The 18,321-nt window shown below is 33.0% G+C and overlaps 3 protein-coding genes across 6 annotated transcripts in view; 1 reads left to right on the top strand and 2 right to left on the bottom strand.

The window, feature by feature from the left end:
- Positions 1–602: 602 nt before the first annotated feature.
- Positions 603–18,321, top strand: part of LOC124408331 (transcription factor IIIB 90 kDa subunit) — an 87,703-nt gene continuing 69,984 nt past the window's right edge. Inside the window, exon 1 of the mRNA XM_046885194.1 lies at positions 603–697. The gene's annotated coding sequence lies outside the window, so the exon portion shown is untranslated. The remainder of the gene's footprint in view (positions 698–18,321) is intronic.
- LOC124408329 lies at positions 827–5,453 on the bottom strand. Its single transcript, XM_046885190.1, has 9 exons — positions 5,392–5,453; positions 4,384–5,090; positions 4,104–4,216; positions 2,330–3,976; positions 2,084–2,191; positions 1,856–1,965; positions 1,590–1,775; positions 1,346–1,465; positions 827–1,254 (listed from the first exon to the last, which is right to left on the bottom strand). The coding sequence occupies exons 1-9, from the start codon at positions 5,401–5,403 to the stop codon at positions 1,222–1,224; spliced, it is 3,036 nt and encodes a 1,011-aa protein (XP_046741146.1). The 5' UTR covers positions 5,404–5,453; the 3' UTR covers positions 827–1,221.
- LOC124408332 (protein kinase C, brain isozyme) overlaps positions 14,359–18,321 on the bottom strand; it is a 47,238-nt gene continuing 43,275 nt past the window's right edge. For 3 of the 4 annotated variants that reach the window (XM_046885197.1, XM_046885198.1, XM_046885200.1), the window contains 7 exons: positions 18,135–18,266; positions 17,869–18,042; positions 17,692–17,783; positions 17,234–17,435; positions 15,778–15,966; positions 14,649–14,789; positions 14,359–14,564 (listed from right to left, as the gene is read on the bottom strand). In XM_046885197.1, coding sequence (XP_046741153.1) covers positions 14,412–14,564; positions 14,649–14,789; positions 15,778–15,966; positions 17,234–17,435; positions 17,692–17,783; positions 17,869–18,042; positions 18,135–18,266 — 1,083 coding nt within the window. In that variant the 3' untranslated portion in view covers positions 14,359–14,411. The remainder of the gene's footprint in view (positions 14,565–14,648; positions 14,790–15,777; positions 15,967–17,233; positions 17,436–17,691; positions 17,784–17,868; positions 18,043–18,134; positions 18,267–18,321) is intronic. The other variant, XM_046885199.1, reaches the window with a different exon arrangement.

An 18,321-nucleotide genomic window follows, 5' to 3' on the forward strand; every position in this document is an offset into this window, starting at 1 on the left:
ACAAAAGAATAGCCACGCTCGATTCAAACCGGGCAACGAACTTCTCTCCGTGCGAAGATCAGAACTGATCGAAACAGTTGATACGCGACGGTCGTGAGATACGGATCTGCTCTAGTCTGTATTCGTACACAAATACGTTTTCGCGTATTGATAAACGTATATCGAAGTTTATTTGTGTGCCTGAGATGCTTGCGAGTGATTAATTCGACGCATTACGTTGACTTGACACGGATGCATGTCGGCAAAAAAAAATGTAATAATAAAGTTCGAACGGACAAGGTTTATGCATGGTGCGTGAGACTCATACGTGCGGTTTAATTAGTTTTTACGAAGTGTTGCAGAATTATCGTGCTCGTATATCTTTTTACGATATTTTTTACGTCTGTACGAGATAAGTATCAGTTCATTTTTATATTTCGCGTGTGAAAACGATGGATATAATATCTTTGTAAACAATTGACGTCTAAACGCACGGCGATAATTAAAACAAGTGAAACTCGGGCGATTGTTTTTTGTTCAGTGTTATTATTGTTTTTGGGATTCTTATCCCTGAAGATTTAAGTTTTGTGAGTTTAGTTTTTTGTTTCATTAGTTGTGGACAGAAAAATCAAGTTCAACGATGAAGACTTTGGAATAAGACTAGATCTAAGTGCCTGGATAGATTCGGAGAAAGAACAGATCATCTGCAGAGTCGTCGGTGAGTTTCATGACTTAATTTCTAAATTAATACACATGCTATGACGATGATAAATAATACTAAGTATATATGTGAATGTGCCAGATGAAAATTCGGGGGGGTAATGATGTCACAAAACAATGCATGATTAAAGCACAGAACGGCAAAAAACTCTGCTCATTTATTAGCTTCGATTACATGGTTTACATGATTTTCGTTTGACTAGCAGCCACTGGTAATCGTGAATAATGTATATTTCCATGAAAGAATCGCTCAAATGTTAGTTTTGTGAATTAAAAAGATAAAAGTTGGTATCTTAAAATCCAAGCAAATAGTTGATACCAATTGCTTTGGACGAACGTTAAAAAATATTCAAATCCCCGATTACGAAAGGAATTTTGATTTCTATTCGACAATCGTTTCTTAGCTTAACTAAATTGGTAAAGCATAACGTAATTTGTTAGGACACCAGCTAACGCATATATTGTATACTCTTTTTAACGTAGATTCAACATCGAATCCGTTTCAAGACCCAATATTATTTTTCAATAAATTTTTCGTCTCTTTCTCCTGGTAACCTGTTACAGAATTAATGTTTTTTAAATTTCATTATATACCTAATCAGAATTCTTCAACTAATTTAAAATATCTTTGACTTGTCGAACGTACCACAGGCGTTGCTTCCTCCTCGCTACTTGACGGTCCGTGACGATGTGTCATTCTCCTGCTTTGTTTTTCATTTGTCGGCGATTTATTGACCAATCTCTTGCCGCCCCTCCCGTTACGTGTCTAAAATTAGAAAGAAATTAAATTTTGTATACTCTGATTTGGACTATCGATTATAATAGTTCAGATTCGATTATTTAGAAGATGAAATCTGATAGACGATGATAAACCGATGCGTTATCGTTACCCATGAGTGGTGGCTGGTTGATCCCTGGTTCTCTGTTATTTCTGATAGAATTCTCGCGTTGCCCAAACCACTTCTGTTTCTATGTTCAGTCTCCAATTGCGACGAGTCTTTTGAGACTTTTGGTGTTCTGTTAGAGTTTTTAGCAGTGGCTTGTGGTAACGTTGGTTCAGAGATCGTTGTTTTATTCTGTGTCGAAGATAAAATCATCTGTCAAGTGTTTTGTATATGTACTATCGAAAATCTAACGATATGTTGATATAACTCACAGGTGAGGTCAATAACTTTTTCGAAATAGTAGAATTTGCTGATGACAAAGTTGCGTCGGGCATGCCTGGGCTGTACACTAATTTCTGATCTCTTAGGAAAACTCTTTCACCTTGACGACAGAAGAAATATATTAAAATTAAACAGGTTCAAGTTTAATATTAACAGCTTCATTTACTCTTCCTGATAATTTTCTAAGTTGGGTAAAAAATTTTATAATAAAAATCTACCGTTCCAATAATCGAGGCGTGGTAGTATACGACGGCCTCGAGAACTCATTCGCATGCTAAAATTCTCTGAATCACTATCAGGGAGTCTCTCGTTCTCACGACCGTTGACTGCAATAAAATTATACAGGATATGAAAAAATGTGCTGATTTTAAAGTCAGGAACATAATACGTTGATATAGATGGCTACCAATTATATTTCAATCTCACGGAACACAAGAGTGCGACAATAATTGCGGCATATTTACCTACTTTACGACGCTTCCGTAAAGATGCTGTTTTCTCTGATCTAGAGGGTGTGCCATTGTTATTTGAACTGGCGTTATGCTGATCGAGGTTTACTTTAGTTAACCGAACTGTGCAAGAGTTAGCGATGAGTTCGGGTGTAACATTCGGATTACTTGTATCGACTGATTTTTCAAGATCTTTAGTTAATCGAGTACCAGTTTGAACATGATCGTTGCATTCGTTGTTCGCAAGTTGCAACTTTTCATTCGGCGTTTCCTTCTGATGATTGTGTTTGCTCGAATCGTGTGTTCTTTTCTCAATGTTAACTGCCGTAGTCTTTTGACAAGGCCCGATACAAGAATCAATAATCGAAATATCAGAATCAACCTCACCAGATATACCTTTGCCTTTATTGACTATTTTTTCGGTAGATACAGACGAATGTTTTGGTCCTAAGATTCTTCTGAAAGCTTTGGTTCCTGGAAACGAGTGATTAACTAGACCAGTTCTTGCGTTATTTTGACTCGCTATATCCGTATCAGAATCGGTAGTGTCGAAGATTAATTTTTCATTGTAACGACGTTTTTTACTTAATTTTCCTGGACTTTCAACTCTAGATAAACTTGGTGTTGCCCGATAATCTCTGTTTTTCTGGTGGTTACTATCGTGTATGGGAGTTGTTTCTCTGACCAGATTAGAATCGCTTAGGTTATTACTCATGAGATCGCTACGTTTGGGTGTGTTTTTTTGTGCAATCGAAGAAACTTGGGGTTTCAGTGTTTCCGGTGATTTGCAATTGGTAGTTTTATTATTTCTCAACCTGGTCGTTTCACGGCACATAAATGTGTTTTTTATCGGCGGTAATTCTGGTTCAGATTCACTGGAGCTAGCCAAAGACAAAGAACTGCAATCGGATGTCGCCCGTGCTGTTTGTTTTGTATTTTGAAACTTGGAATTGCTTCTATCTCTTGAGCCGGTGACTTTTTCTACATCCTTGTTATTTACAGAAATAGCTTTATCGGGTGTAATTTGAGTATTATCTGTGGACGACATGGTAAACAATTCGTTGATACAATTAATAGCTTCGATAACTTTGTGAATATATTCCTTGGAACAATTTTTATCCATCAGATTATCGATTATGACATCAATTTTCCATTTTGGAATATTGTTAGCAGACTTTTGTGAGAAAAGTTCCTCCTTCGATAATGTATTTGTACTTGACAGTCGATTATTACTTTTCGAATGATCGACCAGAGTTTGGCTTGTTTGTTCCATAGAATTCTTACAACTGGTTTGCAATGCCTCTGTCATTTTAGCTCGAACACTGGAACTTTCAACTTCCGTTAACTGAACCGACGCGATGCTCACATCTATTTCTGGAACATCGTCGATCCTTGACCTGTTCGTTGTTGTTTTCGCGGCAAATTCATTGGACGGTACAGTCGATAAAGGAGTTTTAGGTAATGTTTCAGTCTTTGTTGAACGGAAGATTGGTAAGTCTGTGATATCGCTTAGGAGATCATCGTCACTATCCGCTATCGGTCTTGGCCATCTAAAGCGTTGGCTGCAGCCCGACGCGACATAGCTCTGCCATATTTGTCGGACATTTTCCCAGTCCGTGGGAAAGCCGTTGAAAAATTTGCCACGAATGTACTCCGGAAGTTCTGTTTAAGAAAAAAAAAAAAGAACATTTTTGTATCAACTTGTGCGTGGCTCGCTGATGCATATTTTAATCTGATGAAAATTATTACTAATTAATGAGATGTTAAAGATTGTTTTTAAGATTCTTACCCTCTTTTAAATCGTATATATTTCCCAACAAATGATACTTGTGATGCATTACAGAGACGACCGTCGTTGCATTCAGTCTCTTTTTCACAGCTTTGCTCCGCACGTGTTCTCCGCTGCGTTTAAAATCATATTGTATCAGTCACCCTATTTAAATGGTTTAGAAGCATTTAATATCACTTGAGAAAATAGCTCGTATCACAAGTATCGACGAGCGTTGAAGGAAAATAATCTCACAATCAATCCGTCCGAATAACTTGGACTATCTTAAAAACCGTCGTACCTTTCAAGTTTTCCCTTGATGCATATTTGCCCGTGATCGTTTAATCTGACGATCCAATTCATGAAAAGTCTACCGTTTCGTTTTGAAGTTTCGTTACTTCTATTCCCTTCTTTCGGGGATCCAAAATTTACCGCCGCGTTAGGTTCGGTAGAAGGCGTTTCGCATCGAATAAAGTTATCCGAGTTACGGGCACCGCAAGAAGCTTGACCGTCGTAATTGGGCAGTGGCGATGTACCGGTCACGGAATCGATAGCCTGAGTCGAATCGTGATGGTGTTTTCTCTGCTTTGCTAGTTGGGATGATTTTTGTTTATGATAATCAACGGCCAGTGACGACGACGACGGTGGCGGCGGCGGCATCATGGCTCTGTCGTTATTCATCTTTTCACTATCCAGACTCTGTTCCATTACCGACGAGGTACTGGGATTGACCAATCTTTGGATTTTTAGATTATTCGATAGAACTTTTCTGAAATTTATACTCGAAGTTATGACGCTTCCTGCCCTAGACGAGTTGAACGACGGACTACAATAGCTAACGTCTGACAACGCGCTGTCGCCTTGGATGCTCGATATGACTGACATTGACGATTGAGGAGAAGATAATAGCCGCAACGAACCGTTGAGTCCTTTAATTTGATTCAGTTTTAAACGACGTTGTAACTTTTTCAGCCTCTCGTCATCCTGCAATGCCTTGAAAGATTTTTCCTGAAAATTTCAAATTTCAACAATTAGTCGATGAGGTTTAAATATTTATACTACGATTCGGTGCGATAGACTGTAACTTAGTTGCCGGTGGGTAGGAATTTTAGGTTAGAATCGTACCCGCGCGGCAATTTCAATCTATTTACAAGACAGAATTCAATCCGTATTCACTCACGTTTGATAATTTTTAAATCTATCGTTACTGCGCCGGATATTTCACCCTTAAATCGACGAGGGATAAACTCGTCAATTTATCTATAACGGTAACACGGCTTTGCTTCAATTATTAAATAACGACTTTTACCTGCTCAGCCATTTCCAATCACCATTCGTACAGTTCGTATCCAACCTTTTCTCGCCTATTTATCTTGAGTATAACTTTTTTCAACCCTTCTCGGTAAGAATCTCGATTATCGTGTCGACAACTCATCTGTACACATATTGTATACATACATATACCAACTGTATCAACTATGCATCGAGTGATTGATACAAATATCTTGTTTACAAAATTGGAATGGAAAAAACCGGGCTGCGCCGTGATTCAGGCAATTTGATACACGCGCGTCTCATGCCTCCCCCCCCCCCCCCGCCCATTTGAAACGCGATTGTTTATAAAATTGAAGTGGAATAAGCCGGGCTGCGCCGTGATTCAGGCAATTTGATACACGCGCGTGTCATGCATGCCTCCTTCCCCCTCTCCTGCCCTGGCGTTGCGAAACGTGATCCGCAGAATGACTAATAACAGAGATTTGCGGTGTGCTATGATTGAAATTCAACATTCAACGTGAGATCTTTTTACTTTTCATTATCTTTGGTGATATAACCCTGGTGAAAATGATTTTCACGAATTTTCTACGAACTTTTGGGGAAATTGAGAAATTTCGTAAGATTTTTTTTTTTTTTTTCACAAAGAATTGTTTTAGTACAAAATCCGGACAGACCGACAGACTCTTATTCTCTTTTACTTGATGATGATAAGTATAGAGCGAAAAAAAAGTGTTTTTACGGCTTGTTTTCTTATAGGTATATATTCTACGTACTTACTATACTCGCTGGGTTGTTATCGATTAATTATAACAATGCGGAAAGTTATAATAGAGTTTTATTTATTCATATATATACGGTCGACCGGAGTGTCACGATAAATCTAATAATACAGTTTTATTAATTAATTAATTAATTAATTGATTTATTTTTATTTCTTTATTTATTTCTTTATTTATTCATTTATTTATTTATTCTTAAATATGTACGTGAAGGCGAAATAAGATTATACATCTCAAGTTCTGATCGTCCTGAATTATCAGATGGCTTATATATTAGTAACACAGTATATCATCCTGTAATGTATAATAATATATAGTAGGTATACGTATACAGATTTCTACCAGAGTATTATTTTCATTCTATTTTTCATTCCCCCCCTTTTTTTTCTTCTTCTTCTTCTTTTTTTTTTTACTTGTTTTTCTTTTGCCTCTTATTATTAGTACGAGCTGAACAATTTTAATTTCACCAAAAGTTTTACAATAAATATATTATAAGGAATTATTACTGCTTGCATTATCATTATTATTATTAATATTAATATTAATATTATTACTTTGTTTATTTATTTATTTATTAACGTTATTATTTGTTTTTTAAAGGGTAGTCAAGTTCATTATGACATCACTTACGGGTTTCTTTTTTTTTAATTTTAATTTTTTTGTTTTTGTTTTTAAGGGTATATATATATCTCTATTTATATAATTATACGATGTAAATAAACACCAAACGAATACTTATATAGGAAGACATTTAGTATAATAATGTGATAAAAATAATGTGAACAGTTTAACAAGTTTGCGCATAGCGCTTGGCCGGGGGGGGAGGGGGGGGGGGGGGGGGGGTGTGTGATAAGAGAGCGCTAATATTATACGGATTTGGCTGCATTTTGCTTTTGCTTTTGCTTTTGCTTTTTTTTTTTTTTAAACTTTCTTCCTCTTCTCTTCGTTATACATAAATACGAAAGTGAAATTGTATGTATATGTATAACAGAGTCGTACGTCGTCGATTAATATGATCGAGTAGACTCGCGAAGAGCATCATAATAATTAGTTAAATAGTATAGTAAAGAAATTTTGAAAATATGTTTAAAGAAAGTTGAATATTGAAAGATTAATTATCATTCCTACGCGTGAATCTCAAACTATATTTAAAACACACAGTATAATATATTATTTATATTTGCTATAGATTTTTCATATTTTTTATATGCATATTGTATAGATAATATATACATAATAATAATAATAATAATAATAACATTATCCTTGATCCTAACAATGTCGAGTTAATTACCTTAATTGTTATTTATTTATTCATTTGTTAATTTTTTTTTTTTTCCTTTTTTTAAATCCTCTCCTCACAATCACAAGAGCAACTAGTTTAGGTATGGATGTGTGTATATATATGTATATACATACACACACACACACATAACAAACATCGTGTTGATTCGCATTTTTATTTAAATATTATATTTTGAAAAATAGAAGTTACGATTTGGAGATTTGCAATCGATTTTCTTTTTTTTTTTTTTTTTTTTTTTGTTTTTCATTTTTCCATTTTTCTTTTCAACCTTTTTCTTCCTCTTATCTTTTAATCTAAACAATTTTAAATATTATATATGTAAAAACATTAAGTTTTTTGTATGCATATACATATATGTATATATATATATATTTATTAGTATTTTGAGAATGTGTCTATAAGGATGAGTTATATATACTACGTTAGTCGTTCTCCATATATATGTATGCATGCTCTAATCGAATTTTATTTTATTTTATTTCTATTTTTTTTTCCTTCTTTTTCTCTCTTGTTGTTTTCTCCAATTTTTTAATAACCAATTACAATTTGTTTCTTTTTTTTTTTCTTCTTCTCTCTTTTTCACTCTTATTTTCAATATACATTATATATTAAATGCATATCATACTTATTCATATAACAGACCGATAGTGAGTAATTTTTTATATTTTTCTTATTATTTATTATTCATATATATGTATATATGTATAATATGGTTAGCGTGAGAATTGAGCTCGTATTTTTTAACAGAGTGATGGATTTTATACGAATAGATCATGTATGCAGGGGTCGTTATATTCATTTACGCACGTACGTACGTACGTATGTATGTATGTATGTACGTACGTTTTACATACACGGTTTAAACGAGGTCTACGTATATATATGCATACGGCTATTTATGTAGATTATTACATTTCATGCGTAGAAAGAATCGGGTATATACGGGGGATATTCCACGACAACTCGACTGCAGTGTTAAACTATGTGTTTTCCGTGATTCACTGGATTTTTGACAATATTTTTTTTTTCAGATTTAAAAAAATCGGCATTCGCAATCGACTTGAAATATTTATAAAAAAAATTTCAAAAAATTGAGGTCGCGTTTTTTTACCGAGTAGAATGTTGGTAAAAAAAAAAAAAAAACAAAAAAAAAAAAAAGGGCACGAAATGATTTTGAGATGCGGTCGGGGTTCAAATACCGGTCGAATTGGCCATGGAATACCCCATATATATATATATTTTTTTTTTTAATTAGATCATTCAAGTCGTCATCATGTATAGTAGAGTATATCAATTATGCAGTATTACAATGAAGTTGTAGACGTGGTATGTATTATAAGATCACGTATACACGCAACAGCACTTTCGAAATAAGAAGAGCTTGGAAGACTTGAGACTTTTGAGATGTGTAGTTTATAAGAATAGAGATTTTGAACGAGAATTTAATATAGTTGTTTTTTTTTTTTTTTTTTTTTTTTTTTTTTTTTTTTTTTTTTTTTTTTTTTTTTTTTGACAATGCAGGTGTATGTCATTATATATATATATATATATTTTTTTTTTTTTAAACAATAAAAACCGATTACAGTGGATAGTTTATACGGTTTAATCAACACTTTGAGTCACACATTATTATTGTGCCGAGTAAATTTTTATAACAAGATAGTATTCTATGGTTTTTTGAAATCGCTGCTGATTACGAATCGGAGAGCGGATTTAAAAAATTAAAGATGGCGGATCAAATATGGCGGCCAAACAAAAAATTTAAAATCTGATCGAATAAGGTCAAAAAACTTTGTGCAGGAGTTTTCCGGGCTCGCTGATTGGATTTCAGATTCGTAATAAACGACCCCGAAAATCTTTGGGCAGAGTTTTTTCTCCGGCTAATTTGATCGAGTTCAAAATTATCGTCCGTCATATTAGATCCGCGATCTTATATTTTTAAAATACATTTTACAAATTCGCTAATCAGCGAGTCGAAAAACTTCTAATTTATGTAAAACATGCAGTCGAGTAATAACATTTCTCGGAAATGACTTATTCCTTGAAATATTTTTCAAGATTTCTTATTTCTTCCATCAATTTCCTTCTAACAATAATAACAATTTACATTATATATATATATATATCGCAATAATTACTCTCGAGTATTTCAAAAATCTATTATTATTATTATTATTGTTGTTATTATTATTATTATACTATCAGAACTATATAGCCAAAAAAAGTCGCAAAGAAATATCTTGGAAAGTTCTCTTAACTAATATAGAAAAAAATTTATATTATAATATGTTTATATATATATATATATAGGTGACGAAAATACTTGCTACTACGACTCAAAGGGTTAACCAGTGGTTTAAACATTATGTAATTAATAACCTTTAACGCGGGTGTTAAGTTTTTTTTTTTTTTTTGTTTGTTTGTTTTTCTGCTCCTCTGTTTCGTTTTTTTTGTTGGTTTATTTGCTTTTTTTTTGTTTTTTTTTTGCTTCTCTGCCGCCAATCGTTAGTTACAACGTGATGATAATCTACAATGATTCAAATATATATATATATATATATATATGACGCGTCATCGCGGTTTTGGCAAATTGGACAAATTCGAGGTGCGTTTGTTCGTTATGTGATTTTTTTAGTATTAATTATTTATTTATACACACACACACACGTATTTTCGTGGACGATCATTGCTGCAGGCTCTCATCGCAATCGCGAAGGGATGGATCATGTATTGTATTGCCACTTAAACGATTGACTCTTAATAATTTATATTACATACGTAATATGTATATCAGTTTTAATTCTACACGCACAGGCACACGCACACGCACACGCATCTGCATCTGCATAAACGGTGTACACACAATTGTATGTATATTAACGATACATGATATGTTTGGTGGTAGAATACTTTTTTACTTTTTTATTATTTTTTTTTGTTTTTTTTTTTCTTTCTCACAGGGGAATTTGGAACAATTAGTTAAATTGACGTATGGATTTATTTTAAAGCGATAGTATCGTTTAAACAATCATAGACAATTTATAACGCGTGTATTATATTGTAACGGAGTTATATATTTCGTAGAATTAAAATACTTTGACATGATTTTTTTTTTTTTTCTACAATTTCATTCACAATTTGTGTATATATATATATATATATATATATATATATATATATATACATATGTTACGTACGTGTAACGCTTGTAATGTGTAATACGTGTAACGCGGAGAATGTTCGTTGAAACGTGTTTTTAACGCACGTTGTTTGTTACATTATTATGGATATTATTATAATTCTGTAAAGTGACGAGAAACTGTTTCATTCGTAGTTGAATTTTCTCTCTCTCTCTCTCTCTCTCTCTCTCTCTCTCACACAGTGAACTCCGTTATTCAATTCTTCAAGCTTCTTCTCTATTATATAGAAAAGAGTAGAAATTTAAGGTGATAAGAAATTTACAAGTTACAAGTTTTTTTTTTACTGCTTTTTTTTTTTTTTTTTGTTTTTGTTTTTGTTTTTTGACAATTAAAATTTTTCTCTTCTCTATAGGCGTTGACAAAGATCATGATGATGATGATGATGATAACGGTGATGATGTTTTTTATGGGGCTGTGAGGATGGGTCCTTGGAACATATTGTTCGTAAATTTAATGAAGATGATGCGCCACACTTGTTCCATTCTCCCCCCTTTTATACTTATAATATCAATGTTTCAATATTGTTTTATTAATTCTATTATTGATTTGCTCGCGCGGTTAGGAAAAATCAGTTACGATACGAACCGATGTAACACACACACACACACACACACACACGCACACACGATAATATACGAGATCAAGAATTAATACATACCTCTGACGTATAATGCATAGTTGATTAGTTATGTTATGTATTGGTTGTGAAAAGACTATACACTATATGCATACAGTATAATGTAGTAGATATAATATTATTTTCTTTGGATATCGTATAGTATATATATATATACATATTTTTTTTTTTTTTCGTCCTGAAGTAACTTCGTCTTTTTATATATATATATATATATATATATCATAGCTATAGCAGATTATACAAGTTTGAGATGAATAATTGAGGAAGAAAAACGTATTAATTTTACTTCTATCACTGCTCGTTCTACCGATATATGTATACGCATGTATATATATTAGACTGTATCAAAAAAATTGACTATTTTTTTTTTTTTTATGGTATACGGAAAATATTGTTCAAGATGACGAAAAAGAAATACCGTAAAAATTTCAGATTTTAATATTGATATTTAGATGTGCCTCATCGCGATTTTCTACTTTCCATAAGAATAACATGGCAAAAATGGTTCTTGCTCCTTGCGATTTTTATAACTATATAACGACGCGTCGTAGAGGAAATTCATAAACATTTTTTTGTAGGAAATTGAACGTTCTACAAAAAAGGTCTGCTGTCATTTTACGATAAGTCTACTCCTTCAAAAGTTATTTGAGGTCCTTTGCTGATGTTTGACCTCAAATAACTTTTGAAGGAGTAGACTTATCGTAAAATGGCAAGAGACCTTTTTTGTAGAACGTTCAATTTCCTACAAAAACATGTTTATGAATTTTCTCTACGACGCGTCGTTATCTAGTTATAAAAATCGCAAGGAGCAAGAACCATTTTTGCCATGTTATTCTTATGGAAAGTAGAAAATCGCGATGAGGCACATCTAAATATCAATATTAAAATCTGAAATTTTTATGGTATCTCTTTTTCGTCATCTTGAACAATATTTTCCGTATACCATTGAAAAAAAAGTAGTCAATTTTTTTGATACAGTCTAATATGTATATATATATATGTATATACGCACTATAATACGTTATAGTAGTGAAATTCATAATAATTACAATATACGATGAATAGATTCAAGTTATTCTCTTGGTTTCTATACTTTAATCATTCTTATTATAATAAATATAATTACTGCTGTCTGCACTGGATAATAATAAATATTGTGTACATATATATATATATATATATATATATATATATATATATATGTATATATGTATATACGTATATGTTATACGTATATTATTCTCTTCACTAATACGCTCATTTTATTATACCTATCAATTGCTAATAAATTTCTACGCAACTGCATACCTATACATATATATATATATATATATATATATGTATATATATATGTATATATATATATATATATATATATATATATATATATATATAATAAGTGTATACGTATATAATATTAATAATAACAACAATAATAATGATAATAACGATAATAAAAACAACACAATATTATATTAAATGCTCGTAAAGAAAACTGTCGTCTATACATACAATAATTCATTTATACAACGAATCTCAATCAAACAATTTATAATAACATTAACGATGGTCAGTAGAGAAGATGGCAATATATATATATATATATATATATATATATATATATAGTTTTGATTTGGGTTGAGAAAAGAAGAAATAAAAAAAAAAAAAATTTAATAAAATTCATAAAAAACGAAAAATAAAAAACATAAAATTAAAAATAAAAATAATACGATGAACTCGTAGAGTAATATCTTTGTATACGTATACCCATACCAATGGCGGTTCGATACACAACTCTGGAAGGCAATGGTATGTATAGGTATATATAACCCGTATGGTATAACTACTGATGAGGTAAATGCATGCCGGTAGTAGGCATGTATACATATATATATATGTAATATGTAATCTAAATCGGAGCTTCCGACCGAGGCGTCGTCTCTCCGTCCGTTTGGCGTTGTGGCTAATGTGTATAACGATGAATAATATTATCGTGGCAAGTAATTATAGTAGTAGTAGTAGTAGTAGTAGTAGTAATAATAATAGTAGTAATAATAATAATAATCAAATATTATTGTTATTATAATAAGAACAACGATAGTGGTAATGAGACTAAAACCCAATGCACGAGACTCGCGTAAATGCGTGTGTATTAGGGTGGCGCAAAAAAACAAACTATTTTTTTTTTTTTTTTGAGTCTCGTGTGACAAAATGTTAGTTTTTGATGTTTTAAGAGCCCACTCCAAAGGACAGTTCAAAAAAAAAAAAATTTAAGAGGTCACTCCACATTTTTTAAAACGTCAGAAATCGTCAAAAACCAATTTTTTTTCTAATTTTTTTTCTCGGCACGGTATAATTTTATAGAAAAAGAAAAAATAAGTTTCCGAAAGTTTCAGTTCAAAATTTGAATCTTGAAAGGTCGCTCATAATTTTTTTTCAATTTTTTGGTGCATTTCTTTAGATCTTTTCGAACGACCTTTTAATATTCATATTAAAATTTCATAAATTTTTTTCTTCAATTTAGTAAGAAAGCATCGATAACAATACACCACGACATGAATTAAAAATCAAACAAAATACTGAAAATATAATTTTTTTAATTTAATTTTTTGACGATTTTTGACATTTAAAAAAATTTGGAACGACTTCTTAAAATTTTTTTGTTTTGAGCTGTCCTTTGTAGTGGGCTCTTAAAACATCAAAAACTAACATTTTGTCACACGAGACTCAAAAAAAAAGAACAGTCGGTTTTTTGCGCCACCCTAGTGTGTGTATATATATACTGTATATGTATATAGTAGAATTGTATAGTACATGTATAATGTATATATAAGTGTTGTTGTACATGGAGGTATAGGTATTTTACAATTGGAATTAAATTGGCAATTGGCAATCGACGATCGGTGATTCGTACTTATAATACACGTACGATCAGCTGTTGGCAGACACCAGACTGCAAAGATTCTCACGAGGGTATCTCTATCGAGTTGTTTTTTAGGTGACAATATACAACCTGCAATTTGTATTTTGCACAGGTGTATATTCGCAATATACCTATATATATGTGTGTGTCTGGATATATAGGTATAGGTATGTAGATACAGAGTCGGGGAAGATGATGATTAATAATTAAATGTGCTGAACAAACTCGGGATTTAGGAAAGAGAAACCCATGAATTCTGTTTGATCCAAGTTCATCATGAACAACTTGTCGGTTGGTGTGAGATCCGTTTTTTCCGATGTAAATTGCTTGTCGAAGTTGCTCACGTCCTTACGATGTTTCTGATGAAATGGACGAAACACGTGTTAAATTTGGATTATAAATATTGTTGGGATGTTGAATTACAACGAGGACGAGAAACTTACTATTTTTGGTTTGAACGGTGGTTGAACCTCTCGATTTTCGATTCTGTCCCAGTCTATGCGGCGGAAAAAGGCGTGATTTCGAACGTCCTCTTCACCGCGTAATCCGCAACCCAATCTCTTGTTGGGATTCTTCGTGAGAAACTGAAAGCAAAGCCGTGACGTTATATATATATATATATATATATATATATATATAATTATATTTATATATATATACATTAGGGTGGCGCAAAAAGACCGATTTTTTTTTTTTTTTTAATCTCGTGTGACAAAATGTTAGTTTTTGATGTTTTAAGAGCCAACACTCAAGGACAGCTCAAAAAAAAAAAATTTAAGAGGTTGCTCCAAATTTTTTAAAATATCACAAATCGTCAAAAAGTTAAATTAAAAAAATTATATTTTCAGTATTTTGTTTGATTTTTAATTCATGTCGTCGTGTATTGTTATCGATGCTTTCTTACTAAATTGAAGAAAAAAAATTTATGAAATTTTAATATGAATATTAAAAGGTCGCTCGAAAAGATCTAAAGAAATGCACCAAAAAATTGAAAAAAAAAATTATGAACTACCTTTCAAAATTCAAATTTTGACCTGAAACTTTCGGAAACTTATTTTTTTTCTATCTATAAAATTGTACCGTGCCGAGAAAAAAAATTAAAAAAAAAAAAAAAATCGATTATCGACGATTTCTGACGTTTTAAAAAATGTGGAGCGACCTCTTAAAAATTTTTTTTTGAACTGTCCTTTGGAGTGGGCTCTTAAAACATCAAAAACTAACATTTTGTCCCACGAGACTCGAAAAAAAAAAAAAAAAATCGGTTTTTTTGCGCCACCCTAATACATATATATATATATATATATATATATATATTTCTTTATTTGGTCATGGGAATAAACTAAAATTATATCAGTTTTTTATCATGGTGATTGTTTTTTTTTTCATTTTTGTACATAATATTTTTCTTCAATTCGATTTGAATTTTATAGTAATTTATTGAAAGTTATTTAAGTCCTGGAAATACTTGAAATGTCGTGAAATTTTTCGCATCACCATGAAAATGCGAACGACACACGTAACGTATCGTGTCAGCACTCTTTTGTTTCAATATGATCATCGAAGGCTTCTCACCCCTTTGCAGGCCTCTTTCGCCTCCTTCGAAAGACTCTTGGGGTAGCTGACGTTGTGATCGGTTATCGCGGCGAATAATTCCTCCTCGTCTTCACCGTCGAACGGAGGCTGCCCGACGAGCATCTCGTACAAAAGAACCCCGTATGCCCACCAATCCACGGATTTTCCATAAGGTTGATAGAGTATGATCTGTACGTATTATACACGTCGAAGGTTCAGACCTTGCATCCATAATTATGCTAAATATTTTTCTAACAAGTAATTCGTGCGGATATGCAAGTATAGCTGCACCCTGGTGGAAATAATTTCGACGTCTAACTATTGTTTTTTTTTTTTTTTTTTTGGGGGGGGGGGGAATCGAAATTGGAAAGAGTTTACTTTCTAAAAATTTTACGCGCCAATGACTTATTCCTATGTACAGCGATGCGAGTGTAATGCGGTAGAAACGAAGGATACGTTGATCATATCTAATCGTAAGGTGGAAATAATATCGACGCGTGGCTACGGGATTTTATTTTACGATTAAGTAGAGAAATTTTGACGCTCTCGTCATTTTGGAATACAATTATAGTCGTATTTTATGGATAATTCTGTCATAGAATGGCTCGCATTCGGGCGATTGTTTTCCTTGTATCAAACGTTGAAATGGATATGATTTTTTGTGGAATATCGTAGAATTCATAGCTTAGAAAAATAAGAAACGTCGATTCATACGACTCGCCTGTTGAGACGAGGTGAGTTCAAAAATATACGACAGATTCTCGAAATTTGTCGGGATCATACTCGAAAGATGCGAGAATCGATCTTCGAACGTTGATCCAAGTTTTTGGAGGTTTACTTCACTTGTCTGCGATAAGTTTTCCTTGCGAGAGAGACGCGACGTTATAAGGTGGTTCAGAAATATTATTTCATACTTTCTCGTCCGTATTCGTAATCTCGACGATCTATAATCGAATTCTAAAATTGTCGATCGTCGCAATTTCATGTAAAAATTCGCACTCTTTTACGAGAATCCACGGAGAATTTACAAAAACTTGCACTTTTCATCGAAACTCTAACAATACCACAAGAAAAAAAACATCCATGTCGTCTCTGTCCGAAATAATGTAATTATCTTTCATAGAAGAATTGTGGATTTTTTAAAATAATTTTTCTCTATAAATTGCTAGTTATTTTTACAAAATCCTACGAGTTTCTACGGAAAAAAATCCATCTTGTCCGTGTCGGAAATTGTAACAATCTTCTATAGAAAATAGTATATTTTCATAACTTTTCGTAGGAATTTGTAACTTTTTATTTAAAATACTAGGATTATCGAGGATTTTTACACAAAGTTGTACGCTTTTTAACGATTTTTCCAATATTTCCTACAACTTTCAACGAACTGCTGCACTTCGTTGCAGTTTAGGGGTAAAAATTATTTCCACCAGAGGGTATATAGTCCAAGGCTTCTAACCTCCGGCGCAATGTAGTCGGGTGTACCACAGAACGTTTTCGTCGTTTTGTCCCCGGTTATTCCCTCCTTGCACATCCCGAAGTCGGCGATTTTTATGTGACCGTCCTGATCCAGCAGAACGTTGTCAAGTTTCAGATCTCGATAAACGATTCCCCTCGCGTGAAGGTAAAACAAACCAATCGCAATCTCGGACGCGTAGAATCTGCGGATTATTTGTTTCGACGATCATTCAGGATAAATTTTAACCACAAAACAAGTAGCGCAGTTTTACATTGCAAAAAAATTGACGGTGTCAAAACTGACCAATATAAGCCAGTCTGGACTACTACGGAACAATGTTTTTGTAGTTAATTTATAACTTGAGCGTCAGTTAGTGTCAGATTGACACCAAAAAATATTCTACAAAAGTCCACACCGTCTTTTTTTTACAGTGTACCACGACCATCAAGGTTGCTTACACGGCCACTGGTTCTTTGAACTTTCCACACTGCTGAATTTGGAACATGAGATCACCACCGTTGACGTATTCCATGACGAAGTATAATCGGTCCTGTTGTATTTAAAAAAATTTCAATAAATATGTGGTGTAATAAGGTGTTGGTGCAATATTCTGCGCGATTATAAAAGAATCGAACCATCGTCTGAAAGCAGGAGTGAAGCTGAACGAGGAACGGTGGTTTGCTGGAAAGTGCCAGGACTCGCTTCTCGACCATTGTACACTCCACGTCATCGTCCTGAATGATGATGTCCTTTTTCAATATCTTTATGGCGTATAACTCGTCGGTCCCCTTTCTTTCCGCCAGCATCACCTATCGGAACAGAGACGGAAACGTTAGTTAATCATTAGAAGACTGGTAAAGATTTGGATTTTTTATATTCTTTTCTTTTTTTTTTTCATCACCTTTCCGAAACTCCCTTTGCCGAGGACCATAAGGAAATTGAAATCGGTAGCTCGTATCACGTCGCTCTTTCCCATATTGTGCGGCACATCCTTGTCTTGTGTCATTGGTGTCTTTTTCGTGACTGATGTCTTCTGAAAGCAAGCCGAGACGCGATTTTAAACTCTGTCAAACGATACCTTTTTGCGT

This window comes from Diprion similis, chromosome 7, assembly GCF_021155765.1.
Source record: "Diprion similis isolate iyDipSimi1 chromosome 7, iyDipSimi1.1, whole genome shotgun sequence".
NCBI classification, from domain to species: Eukaryota; Metazoa; Arthropoda; class Insecta; order Hymenoptera; family Diprionidae; genus Diprion; species Diprion similis.

Coding starts and splice junctions, on each gene's coding strand:
- LOC124408329 (XM_046885190.1), bottom strand. Junction 3,977..4,103: donor TATATACGATTTAAAAGAGG/GTAAGAATCTTA, acceptor TTTCTTAAACAG/AACTTCCGGAGTACATTCGT. Junction 1,776..1,855: donor AAAAGTTATTGACCTCACCT/GTGAGTTATATC, acceptor TCTTCGACACAG/AATAAAACAACGATCTCTGA.